The sequence below is a fragment of the Palaemon carinicauda genome, chromosome 19 (assembly GCF_036898095.1).
Source record: "Palaemon carinicauda isolate YSFRI2023 chromosome 19, ASM3689809v2, whole genome shotgun sequence".
Taxonomy (NCBI): domain Eukaryota; kingdom Metazoa; phylum Arthropoda; class Malacostraca; order Decapoda; family Palaemonidae; genus Palaemon; species Palaemon carinicauda.
Genome location: NC_090743.1, coordinates 118829988 through 118842651, shown reverse-complemented (window position 1 = coordinate 118842651; position 12664 = coordinate 118829988). Strand labels below are relative to the sequence as shown.

The following is a 12664-nucleotide window of genomic DNA, read 5'->3' as shown; positions in this document are numbered from 1 at the left end:
TCGCACCCCAACCCAAATCCGACGCGTCTGAGAACAACACGTGGTTTGGGTTCTTGACTGCTAGGGATAGTCCCTCTCTCAGACTGATATTGCTGTCCCACCATTTAAGGCATGCCTTTACTGGTTCGGAGACTGGGAATGATACCGTCTCTAACGTCTTGTCCTAGTTCCAGTGAGAGGCTAGATGGAACCGGAGAGGCAGAAGGTGTAGTCTCCCTAGTGAGACAAACTGCTCCAGGGATGAGAGAGTCCCTACGAGACTGTTCCAACTCCTGACTGAACAAACGTTCTCTTTTCAGCATTAGTTAGACTTCGAGCAGGGCTTGTTCTATTCGGGTGGCAGACGGAAAAGCCCGAAAAAAAAAAAACTGGACTGCGAATCTCCATCCCCAAATATAGAATAATCTGGGATGGGATCAGTTGGGACTTTTAGGTTGACCAAAAGTCCCAACTCCCTGGCCAGACTCAACGTCCAATGTAGATCCTGCAGACAGCGAAGACTGGACGATGCTCTGAGAAGCCAGTCGTACAAGTACAGGGAGGCTCGGATCCCCGATAGATGGAGGGATTTTGCCACATTCCTCATGAGCCCCGTAAACACGAGAGGAGCAGGACTGAGGCCAAAGCACAGGGCTCGAAACTGGTACCCCACATTCCTGTAAACAAACCTCAGAAACGGTTGGGAATCCGGGTGTATAGGAATGTGGAAGTATGCCTCCTGAAGGTCGAGAGAGACCATCCAGTCGCCTTCCATTAATGCTGTCAAGACAGCCTGGTAGACTTCATCGTGAAGTTTGTCTTGACAATGAATACATTGAGCGCACTTGCCTCTTACGTACTCCTGCAGTGAACATGGCTGCCAGATCATTGGAGCCATCCCTGAGGGACTTGTTCCTGCAGAGAACGTGGCTGTCAGATCATTGGAGCCATCCCTGAAAGCCTTGTTTATGCATGACATAATTGTACAGCAAAACTTCAAACGCTCGAAAAAAAAAAACTCCTAACAGGAGATGGTCTAGCTCTGAAGTCGACCATAAAATCTTGGAGCGTCTCATGGCCAGGCGCCAGGGAGAGTCTATGAGGTTTGAGAAGTCTATCTGGGCAGAGGCAGGAACTCCCAAGCCGAGAACTTCTCCCGTGTCATATCAGACTCTCGCTCTAAAAGCCAGCTTAAAAGTAGGGAAAGCAAAAGGCTGTCTCCCCCAAACTCCTCCTGGTGATTAACCAGTCGCCTAGCAAACGTAAAGCTCTCTTAGAAGAGCGAGAGAGCACTAGCTTATAAAACAACGGCTTCGAAGTAGCTAGGCCTAGTGTAAACTCTGACGTTTAGGCGAACGAGGAGCAGCAGTTACAAAAAGATCCGGACAAAGATCCTTAAAAATCAGCATGATTTATTTAAAGTCCATAGAGGGCTGAGCAGCTTTAGGCTCCTCTCCGTCTGACAGAGTCCTCAAGGGAATATCAGTAGGAGGGGGATCAGCAACTTCCTCATCTGAAGGAACCTTGTCCGACAATAGCCGAGTCTCAAGCAAGGGAGAGACCTGCCGTGGTGGCAATGCTTGACAAGCAGAGTCCACACGCAAAGGAGCAATCAGTAGCAGTCAAGGACGCTATGTCATGTAACTGCTTAAAGGACTGACCAGTAACAACAACAACAGGTGCGGGAGGACGTTCGACGTCAACTCGAGACTGCCTTGACTGCTTAGACTGAGCAGTCAAAACAACTCTTGACTGCGGTGCTTGACGCTCAACGTCAAAACAAGTCAACTCTGCTGGTTGGTGAACGTCCTGAACGTCAACAAGAGCAAGCGGCAGCGGCTGAACGTCCACAAGCGGCTGAGAGTCAACACGGGACTGCATCGAGTGAGGCTCTACAAAACACGATTGACCTGACTTTGTAACGTCAATGTCAACAGGACGAGCAAAGGCTCGTTAGGGCGGCTGACGGCCAAGATCTCGATCAGCTAAGCGGCGAGGATCATCGTGAACCTGCTCAACAGGATAGTCCTCCATAAGAGAGGCAAGCTTATTCTGCATGTCTTGCCGTACAACCCATTTAGGATCAACGGGAATGGTTGCGGTAAGAGACGAGGGTAACGTCTGACTGCAAAACCTTGCCTTCAAAAAGACTCTCGGAGCCTGTGTTACGCTTTTGTTTAGGCGGCGAGCAGTCTTCCGATGACTGCATAGGGTCAGAGCTGTCCTAATGGTTACAACTAGGACGCTGGACCTGTCCTGAAAGGACTGACTTTCGCTTAAAGGGCCTCGAAACCTTGTTCCACGGTTTCTTATGCGAAAAGCCTTCGGATGACGAGGAGAAAATCGTCTCGCTCGTCTTATGGTAGGGGCGGTGTTGATGAGACACGCCTGAAACCATAGAGGGAACGTCTGTTCGCTGATCAAGTCCTCTCGAACCCATAAGTCGTACGACATTACTTCTCCCCTGGGCTTGGGAGCTTGCAAGAGGTCTCGGACTAGGTGAACGACAGGCACGAACAGACGAACCCTCGGTCGCAACACTGATAACACTTTGCGCAATTATTACTTTATCACTACGATTTTCTGTTTTGCACTTACTTCACTGAAATCGAATTTTACAACAATTCACATTAGGTATGAATAAAACTGATTTCTACCTGAAGCACGCAATTCTACCCTCATCAAAAGGTTATAATTGCGAAATCAGTCGTATAATGTAAGCACATTAATACAAGCAAAAAACAGTAAACATATATTAAGATAAAAAGATCAGTGGCTAGGAAGGAGACTAAACACTAGTTCATTCAAAACTACGTTTTCAATCTCTCACCGTACAGTGCCTTGGGACGAGAATAAAAACTAAAAACGTTTTATCCTTTCTCCCAGTACAGAGACTAGGGACGAGAGTAAAAAACTGACTCGAGAACAACGTTACTCGCTTGGGACGAGAATAAAGATCGGAACGTTCTCTCTTCCTCTCTCTCTCTCCGTCTCTCTCTCTCTCTCTCTCTTGATTTCGCACCGAAGAGAAGAGCCCACTTACCTTTCGTCAATAAACAGGTTATTTGACCAAAGGAAAAAACTGAAAGGTTTTTCAATTAACAAGTTCCTTTAAAATAGTATTTAAAACATTTAAGTTTGAAAGAAGAATGAACAAAACGTCAGAATCGATTTACTCTTTCTGCAAAGTGAAACCGTGATTCTCTCTCTCTCTATCGTAACGATAGAGCGCAAACTGCGTAGCATAAATAAACTAAACGTTAGTTCATCTTTGAAACAGTACGAAGACTATTCAAAGAAAATCTTTCATAAAATATTTACTAAAAAATATTTATTTAATAAGTTTTAAATCATTTGCTCTGTAAAAGTTATTTACGATTGAAAGGGCTCAACGTTGTTTAACTTCGGTTTCCAAGTTAGGACCGCCTACTCTCGGATTAGAGGAGGAATAGGAAAGGTCGCATATAAACAAATCATTAAAATTTATCTTGATGTTTATTATAAATGGAAAGCTAATCGAAGAGGCCTAATAAAGGCGGTTGAGATATAAAATATATAGTTAACAACAACAATTTATAACGTGATAAGATAATTGCTAAAAGCCTAAAACACACTTCCGTACTAAGGGAAGGGTCGGCCATTTAAAAGTCAAAGAAAGTCCAAAAAACAATCCAAAGTCATCAAAAATTAAATCTATCCAAAAACGAGTTCAAAATTTAAGTTGAAGATAAAACACCTGCACTGCGAAAGCTCAAACCAAAAGGAAGTACTTCACCAAATATGTTGAGAAAATTCCAGGTTATACAGCGAGTATTGATACGTCTTGTCGTTAAGGCCGACAGAGAAAAATTGGGTCTGTTTACATGTATATGCGGTATCTGGCCGATAGTTGGCGCTAGTGGGCACACCCGCAACCTTCATAGCGATCGCTCGCGAGTTTTTGTGTGTTTTTCTGTCGAGCCGCCGGAGGCTCAGCTATTATATATTCACCGGCTAAGTTAAATATTTAAAAATGACAAATTCGGAGATAATTTGTATTTTTCCTAAACATGCAAACCTTAGCTATTTACATTGGTTTTACTTTCGGCGTAGCTGAAATTGACGAGCCAATAGATTTTAACGAGAGTTAACTACCCCCCCGCGCTAGTTAGCGGGGGTAGGGGAAGGGGTAGCTTGCTACCCCTCCCCCTCACACACCAGTGATTTGTCTCACTTCACTTAGAGGTAGGACTTGACTTGGGGGACAGGGCTGGCAGGCAAATATGTGTAAATAGCTAAGGTTTGTATGGTTAGGAAAAATACAAATTATCTCCGAATTTGTAATTTGTTCCGTAACCGAAATACAAACCACGCTATTTACATTGGGTGACTTACCCCTTAGGAAGGGTGGAAAGTCCCCAGCCTTACTGGCTTTGGCTTTACCCGGGGACTCAGACTCCGAGTGAGTAGCATTCGAGAAAAGGAGTCCCTGCGCCTCACAAGTTCATTGCTCCGCAAGGAACGTGTGGCCTACGTAAGTTGTGTGTGGAGGAATATAGAGTGACTCGTCCCAGGAAGTTGACCTGAAGTCCTTTAGATAGGAATCTAGGCTAGGACGTTCCCAATACCACCTCGTCAGGGTATGGGGGCCGCGACAGTATTAATTCAATACTAGGAACACAAGGGAGCATAGTTTACCTGCAGAGGTTGAGGTTAGCTATGCGGAGACCAGGATGCTGCTTTCCCCAAGAGAGGGGAGGATGAAGAAAGAAGTAAGGGCCACACATACTCTTTCATTCACGCAGACTAAAACCGGGTAACAACGCCCTCAATCTTCTGCTACTTGTCCATTAAGGAGCCTGAGGTTACAGCTGTTGTGCAGCCACCACAGGGCCGATAGAAAACGTATCGAGGCTCCTGTGGGTCACGTCCTGCAGGTAGTGGGCTGTGAAGGTCGTTTGACGCTTCCAGACCCCAGCTTGAAGCACCTGCGTCACAGAGAAGTTTCTCTTGAAGGCCAGGGACGTAGCGATGCCCTTGACGTCGTGTGCCCTAGGGCGACGTGACGGAGGAGGGTCCGGATTCAAGGCGTGGTGGATGACCCTTCGAATTCACGCCGAGATGGTGTTCTTGGTGACCCTCCTCTTCGTCCTGCCTGTGCTAACAAACAACGCTTGCACGCGGGGACGAACTGCAGCTGTCCTCTTCAAGTAACGCCAACGACTCCTCACTGGGCATAATAGCAGATGGTCTGGGTCGCTTGTTACAGAACGGAGACTCGTGACCCTGAAAGAGTCGAACCGTGGGTCCGGCACTCCAAGGTTCTGAGTCTTGGCAACAAACTCAGGGACGAACCTGAACGTTACCTCCCCTCATCACCTTGAATGGGCGATGTTGTACCAGAGACCATGAAGTTTACTAACTCGTTTGGCAGAGGCCAACGCGAGTAGGAAAGCCGTTTTCCAAGTCAGGTGGCGATCAGAGGCCTGGCGTAATGGTTCGAAGGGAGGTCTCTTAAGAGCCCTGAGAACCCGAACCACGTTCCATGGAGGAGGTCTCACTTCCGACTGAGGGCAGGTAAGCTCATAGCTACGTATGAGTAGAGAGAGTTCTAGCGAGGAAGAAATGTCCACTTGTTTCAGCCTAAAAGCCAGGCTTAAGGCTGAGCGATAGCCTTTCACCGCCGAGACCGAAAGGTGCATTTCCTCCCGCAAATAAACGAGAAACTCCGCTATTGCTGGAATAGTGGCATCGAGTGGAGAGATACCTCTCCCACGACACCAACCACAGAAGACTCTCCACTTCGCCTGGTAGACTCCCGCAGAGGACTTTTGCAGGTGCCGCGACATTCTCTCCGCAACCTGTTGCGAAAAGCCTCTCTCCGTGAGGAGATGCTGGGTAGTCTCCAGGCGTGATGCCATAGCGGAGCTATCAGTCATAGACAGGTTGACCGATAGTCTGGTCCTGTTCAGCACCCTTCTCATCAGACAGAATGGTGGGAAGGCGTACATGTCGATGTTGTCCCACCGTTGTTGGAAAGCATCTTGCCAGAGAGCCTTGGGGTCCGAGACTGGGGAGCAGTACAGGGGCAGCTTGAAATTCAAGGCAGTCGCGAACAGATCCACCGTCGGGGAACCCCACAAAGTCAGGACTTTGTTGGCTATCTGAGGATTCAAAGACCACTCGGTACTCACTATCTGCGAAGCCCTGCTCACACTGTCGGCGAGCACATTCTTCTTGCCAGGAATGAAGCGAGCTGATAGTGTTATCGAGTGGACTTCGGTCCACCTCAGAATCTCTACTGCAAGATAGGATAGCTGATGTGAAAAAGTACCTGCCTACTAGTTGATATAAGCCACAACCGTGGTGTTGTCGCTCATAACCACCACGGAGTGACCCGCCAGGGTCCGTTGGAACTGTTGAAGAGCCAGGAATACGGCCTTCATCTCTAGCAGGTTAATGTGCAGGTACTTTTCTGATTCTGACAAAAGGCCTGAGGTCCTCTGGTTCAGAATGTGGGCCCCCCACCCTTCTTTTGACGCGTCCGAGAACAGCGTCAATTCCGGGGGAAGGACGAGAAGATCCACTCCCTTTCGCAGGTTCTCGTCGACCAGCCACCACCGCAGGTCCGCCTGTTCCGAGGGTCCTATCGGGACCAGAAAGTCCGGGGAATCGGATCCTTGACTCCACCAGGACTTGAGCCGCCATTGCATGGATCTCATCCTGAGACGGCCGTTCGGAACCAGACGGGCCAGGGAGGCTAGGTGACCTAAAAGACGCAACCACAATTGGGCTGGAAGCTCTTCCCGCCTGAGGAAGGGTTCTGCCACCCTCCTCAGCCTTGCTATCCTGTCGTCTGATGGAAAGGCTTTGTGGAGATTGGTGTCTAATAACATGCCTAGATAAACCAGTCGTTGGGACGGCTGCAGAGAGGACTTCTCGAGATTTACCAAGATCCCCAGATCTTGGCAAAGTCGCAGGAGCCTGTCTCGGTGTCAAAGAAGGGTTGACTCCGAGTCCGCCAGCATCAGCCAGTCGTCCAGATATCGGAGGAGACGGATGCCGTTCCTGTGCGCCCAAGACGAAATCAGGGTAAACACTCTGGTGAACACCTGAGGTGCTGTGGAGAGACCGAAGCACAGCACCTTGAACTGGTAGGTCTTGCTGTCTAGGCTGAATCTCAAGTACTTCCTGGAAGACGGATGGATTGGGATCTGGAAGTACGCGTCCTTCAGATCCAGTGTGCACATGAAGTCTTGTGGTCTCACCGCAAGTCTGACGGTGTCCGCTGTCTCCATGCTGAACAGAGTTTGCTTGACAAACTTGTTCAGAGCTGAGAGGTCGATGACAAGTCTCCAGCCTCCAGACGCCTTCTTTACAAGAAAGAGTCGACTGAAGAAGACTGGGGAGCCGTCGACGACCTCCTGGAGAGCATCCTTCTTGAGCATGGTCTCGACTTCTGCCCGAAGGGCTAGCCCCTTTGCCGATCCCATGGCATAGGAGCTCAACGACACTGGATTCGCTGTCAGGGGAGGTTGAGATGTCGTGAATGGGACGCGATAACCTTGGTCGATCACGGAGACCGTCCAAGAATCGGCCCCATGTTGCTGCCACCTGTGCACGCAACTTTGAAGGCATCCCCCCACAGGTAGACACGCGGGGGGACTGCCACTCCTAGCGTTTACGGCTGCGGCCGCTCCCTCTAGGAGTCTTGCCTCCCCTGGAGGACTTACCGCCCCTCTTGTCCTTAACAGGAAAGGGCTGGGGCTTAGACACCACTTTCTTAGCTGCCGGCGCCTGCTTCGGTGTCCTGCGAGGCTGCTGCTGATGTTGCTGCGGAGCTGGGGCTTAGACACCACTTTCTTAGCTGCCAGCGCCTGCTTCGGTGTCCTGCGAGGCTGCTGCTGATGTTGCTGCGGAGCTGGAGGCTTGTAGGGCCGAGATGCAAGGGCCCTTTGGAGGAGCGAGTCCTGGCTAGACTTCCTCCACCTCTCAGCTGTGCGTTCCATATCCTGGGGCTCAAACAAACTTCCCCCAAGGATGGAGGAGTGTCTGAGCCTGCAGACATCCACGGCGGGGACCTTCGGATGGAACTTCTCGGTCACCGCATCGCGTCGCTTTAAGATCGAGTTGGCCCACAGGTTGGTAACCTGGTGGGCCAGGAACTCGATGGAGCGAGTGCCCGAGAGGAGGAAGGTCTCCAGGGCCTTCCTATTGCTCTCCTTAGACAGATCTTCGGAGCGCAATAAGATGCCCAGGGAACCCAGCCAGACATCCAGCCACGAAGTGGCCTGCATGGCGCACTTCGCGACCTTCTCCTGGCTCAGGATCTCCGACGCCGAGAATGTCACCTGCCGGGCGGAGAGCTTCTCAAGTGGAACTCCTCTAGTAAGCTCTTCCACAGAATGGTGGAGGGGAAGAGCGAGGCTAGACTCCCCCATGATCTCAAAATACCTCCTTTGCTGTAAACGAGGAGGTGGGAGGAGTCTGTTCCTGGCAGAGGAACGACTGGAGGAGGCAAGGTCTGCGAGCTGAGCGTTAACCCTGTCTCTGGCACTCTTCACCCCCTGGGACCAGGGCAGGGCCGCACTGGCCTTTGGGGGCTTCTGAGTTCCATAGACCTGATCCAGGACCGTGTCCTTGCCCTCACGAGGGGCGATCTCCGGGTCCTTGAACCTGTTGAGCTGCCTCATCAGGCTCAAGACCTGCCAGAAGGCATGCTCAGACTCGTGCTACTCACCTCCCTGCGGACTGGCAGCCAAGTCTCCTGTCCCCGGAAGCTCTTCCTGGGGAGACACGTGGACGTTCTCCCGGGGTCTGGCTGGTTCCTGATGAATTCGCGAAGAGGAATTCGGAATCGTCTTGGAGTCCTTGGGTTCCCTCTTGGGCGGGATACAAGACTTCAGCAAAGAGGTCAGGAAGGTACCTTCCACGTGAGACGATTCCCCTCCACGAGGAGGAGACTCCCCCCTTGGTGCCGAAGGAGAGACCGCCGCCTCGTCCACAGGAGAAGGAGAAAACGACTGCGAAGGGGATGGAGCCTTCCTGACGGACCTCTTAGGAACCAACTTCTCCCTGGGAGAAGTCACCACGAAGTCCACTCCTCTCCTTCTCTTCCGCGGGGGCGAGGCCGTCGTTGGCTTGAGTCCTAGATCGGCGAGTGCCGGCTTCATAGCCTTCACTAACGCACGCATCAGAGGACTAAACCAGGACTGCCGAGATACGGACACAGAGTCCGTAATTACCGCTGGAGGGAAGGGGATCGCCTGACCCTTCGGAGTGGATGCAACTGGGCCTACCTGCAAAAAAGAAGGGGAAGAAAGTTGCCTTGACCTCTCCGACGATTCTTCCTTGTCCTGCGAGAGGGACCTGCGCTTGAGCGGAGGTGATCCTGACTGCGACCTGGAAACACGCGTCCCTGCTGCCACCACGAGCTGCGGAACCCGACGAGAATGGGGGTCGCGCTGGTGCTCACGCGGGGGAGTTCCCAAAAGATCGTGCACGAGGGGCTGCTGGAGCGCGGGCGCATAGTCGCACGGAGATAAACGAGCGCGGGCGAGGCGTTGGCGCGTGGGCGAAGGAACGCGCGGGCGCACAGGAGATCGCTGAAAGCCAGGAGAAAGGTACGGCGCAGGAGAACGATGGTGTTCTGGAGACCTGTGACACGTGGGCAAGCGATGGCGAGTCGGCGAACAATAGCGCGCTGGTGAACGCTGGCGCGCTGGTGAACGCTGGCGCGCTGGCGAGCGATGGCGCATTGGAGAGCGATGGCCCGTAGAACGTGCAGGCGAACGACCGCACGTGGGCGAGCTGGTCGCAGGAGACCTATGTCTGTCAAGATCCAGGTGGTGCTGACGCGTAGGAGAGCGCTTGCGCGCAGGCGATAGATCGCGCGGGCGGTCAGGAGATCGTCGGGACTCAGGGGAGCGCTGACGCGCAGGAGATCGCTGACATGCTGGAGATCGTTGACGCGTTGGAGATCGCTGACGTGCTGGAGATCGCTGGCGCGCAGGAAGACGATACGTAGACTGCTGCGCAGGAGCAGGTGGCACGACGCGCAAAGACGAATGCTTGCGAACGGGCTCAGGAAGAGAAGGCGCATGGGCGTGCCGGAACTCTGGATGTACGCGCAGGAGACTGTGTGTGTTGCTGCGCAGGAGAAGGATAATGAGCAGGAACGCATGGGCGAGGAGGAGTTAAATCCTTGCCCGCGTCCAGATCTGGAGCGTGGGAGCGTGTCAGGAACTGGATGCGCAGGTGCGCGCTGACGAGCAGGAGATCTTGTGCGTTCAGGTGACCATTGGCGCGCTGGGCGCGTAACAGGAACAGGAAGTTGTATGTTGTCCACAGGAGAGTGCTGGCGAGCAGGGGGGCGTTGACCATCAGGAGAGCGCTGGCGAGCAGGAAAGCGCTGGCGAGGTGAGTCAGGAGACTGCAAAGATGGAGAGCGCTTACGCGCTACTGCGTGTTAGGAGGGCGCGCACGGGAACCCTGACGCGCAAGGGAAGCCCCCACACCATGGGAGACATCCCTATGCCCAGAAGGGACCGATGCCCGTCGGCTGACGAGTTCAGGAGTCTGCTGGCCAACTGCGCAGGAGGTGGAAGGTCTGGCAGGCGTAGGAGATCGCGAACGATCACCGGAGAGGTTCAAGGATGTGGCTGCTACAGTCTGCTCCCGGCAAGGAGGATCCTCATCGGAGGACGGAGGAGGAGACGACTCGAAGAGGCGCCTCTTGACTCCCTTATAGGGAGACGGGAGGCCCCTGCGACGAAGAGGACAAAGAGCCTTACGGCGAAGGCGGCCACGAGGGAGGTCATCAGGATCGTCGGTCCTCCGAAGAGGAGTCTCAGTCAGAATGTTCCCCGAGGGGGAGACGTAGCCGCAGGAGAGACCGTGGGACCCACCTTCCCCTTCGAAGGATGTTCGGAAGGGGTAGGAGAGACTTCAGCAACGTCCGCAACATCAGGAGCCGCAGAGGTTTGACCAGACCAGTCGGAAGCCTCTGTCACCACAACGTCGACAATAGACAGAGGATCTACCTCTGCTATCACCGGCATCTGCTTGACAACGGCCCCCAAACTGGATAAGGTCAAACAGGGCTTCCTTGGAGGGCAGGCCCTTAAGCCCCAAGGAAGCCCAAAGCTGAAAAAGATCATCGTTAGAAACAGAGTTATCAACGTTATCAAAATCCTCCCCCGGGGGAGGAGGGGGAGCCGCCCCACTATGGGAGGCGACGCCCTCCCCCGCACCACGAATTCGGGAAACAGAACAAGGGTCTGCGCTACCACTCGGAGGCCTCTCACTAGAGGCCGGTCAAGTGGGAGCTTCGGAGGAGGTTTGGGCGGCAGAAGAAGAGTCCCTGGAGCCTTCCTCCTTCAAGGCAACCCCTGAAGGAGAACGGTCTCTCTTGGACTTCTTCTTACGCCGGCGGGCAAACCTCTCCCACTGGGAGGCAGACCACTCCCTACACTCACTGCACGAATTTTCCCTGTCACACCGTTGGCCTCGACACTGCGGGCAAAGGGTGTGAGGATCGGTATCCACCGCCGACATGAAGGTACCGCAGGGGCGGGCGGCGATTCCAGGGCACTTGCGCATGATGAATACCAACTTCCAAACACACAGGTGAGGAAAAGCAAAGAAAAAGATTAAGGCTGTCAACGAGGACAATAGACAGACACGTCTGCACATCGTCCGAGCCAAAAGTGAAGTGAGACAAATCACCGGTGTGTGTGTGGGGGGGGGAGAGCAAGCTACCCCTTCCCCTACCCCCCCCCTAACTAGCGCAGGGGTAGTTAACCCTCGTTAAAATCTATTGGCTCGTCAATTTCAGCTACGCCGAAAGTAAACCCAATGTAAATAGCGTGGTTTGTATTTCGGTTACCGAACAAAGAAAGAATTAATAGCTGTAATTTTGAGACAGCAAAGAACACATCCATACTACTTGCAGCCAGTCAAAAGTGCTAGTCGGGATGACTGGCAGGCAGGCACGGCTACCCACACTTGTAAGTAGTTATAAGTACTTCAAGTTTTAATGGACCTCCCAGCTTCACCGATGTCATGCTCATACTAAGGAACAATGGTTTATATTGTTGTATGAATAATTGTATTTTTTATCAATTTTAGGACAATTCCTCATATCTGCAGCAAACAATAAATAATGTGCAACTGTTAATAATACTTGTAAAATAATACCCTACCTATTGTTATTCCCGGAAGTTGCACCATCGTCGCTTGAAGAGTCTGAGTGGTTGGCGTTGTCCCTTTCACTTAAACTTGTATTTGCAACTTCACGGGATATTAAGGGACGTAGGGAATGTGCAACAGCATCGTTTTCGTCACTTTCATTCGTTGAATCTTGCGAGGAGTGCGAGGTATTTCCCAAAGATGCGAATGCAGCATTATTTTCTGTTTCCTGGTGCACTGGAATGCTTGTGGGGTTTAGCAGAAGATTGGATCCTCTAGAGCTGGATTCAATGTCAATGACCACATTCTGTCCGCCCCCAGGGTCTTGTTGCTGGCCATTGTCAACTCGCAATCCTGACGGAAGATGGCTGTGTTGGTATTGCCACAGATTCCTTGCCTCTCCTGCTGGATCATTCCCCAAAGGTACACTTTCCAAGGAGGAGTTTTGTGTCTGGCCATCTGTGTGTCTTTGGTGCAGCCTGTGGAAGATGATGGGTTTAACATATCTTTTTGACTT

General features: G+C 52.0%; 1 protein-coding gene across 1 annotated transcript in view; it reads right to left on the bottom strand.

Moving 5' to 3' along the window:
- LOC137658781 (RING finger and transmembrane domain-containing protein 2-like) overlaps positions 1-12664 on the bottom strand; it is a 33486-nt gene that overhangs the window by 18101 nt on the left and 2721 nt on the right. The window contains exon 3 of the mRNA XM_068393807.1: positions 12162-12626. Coding sequence (XP_068249908.1) covers positions 12162-12626 — 465 coding nt within the window. The remainder of the gene's footprint in view (positions 1-12161; positions 12627-12664) is intronic.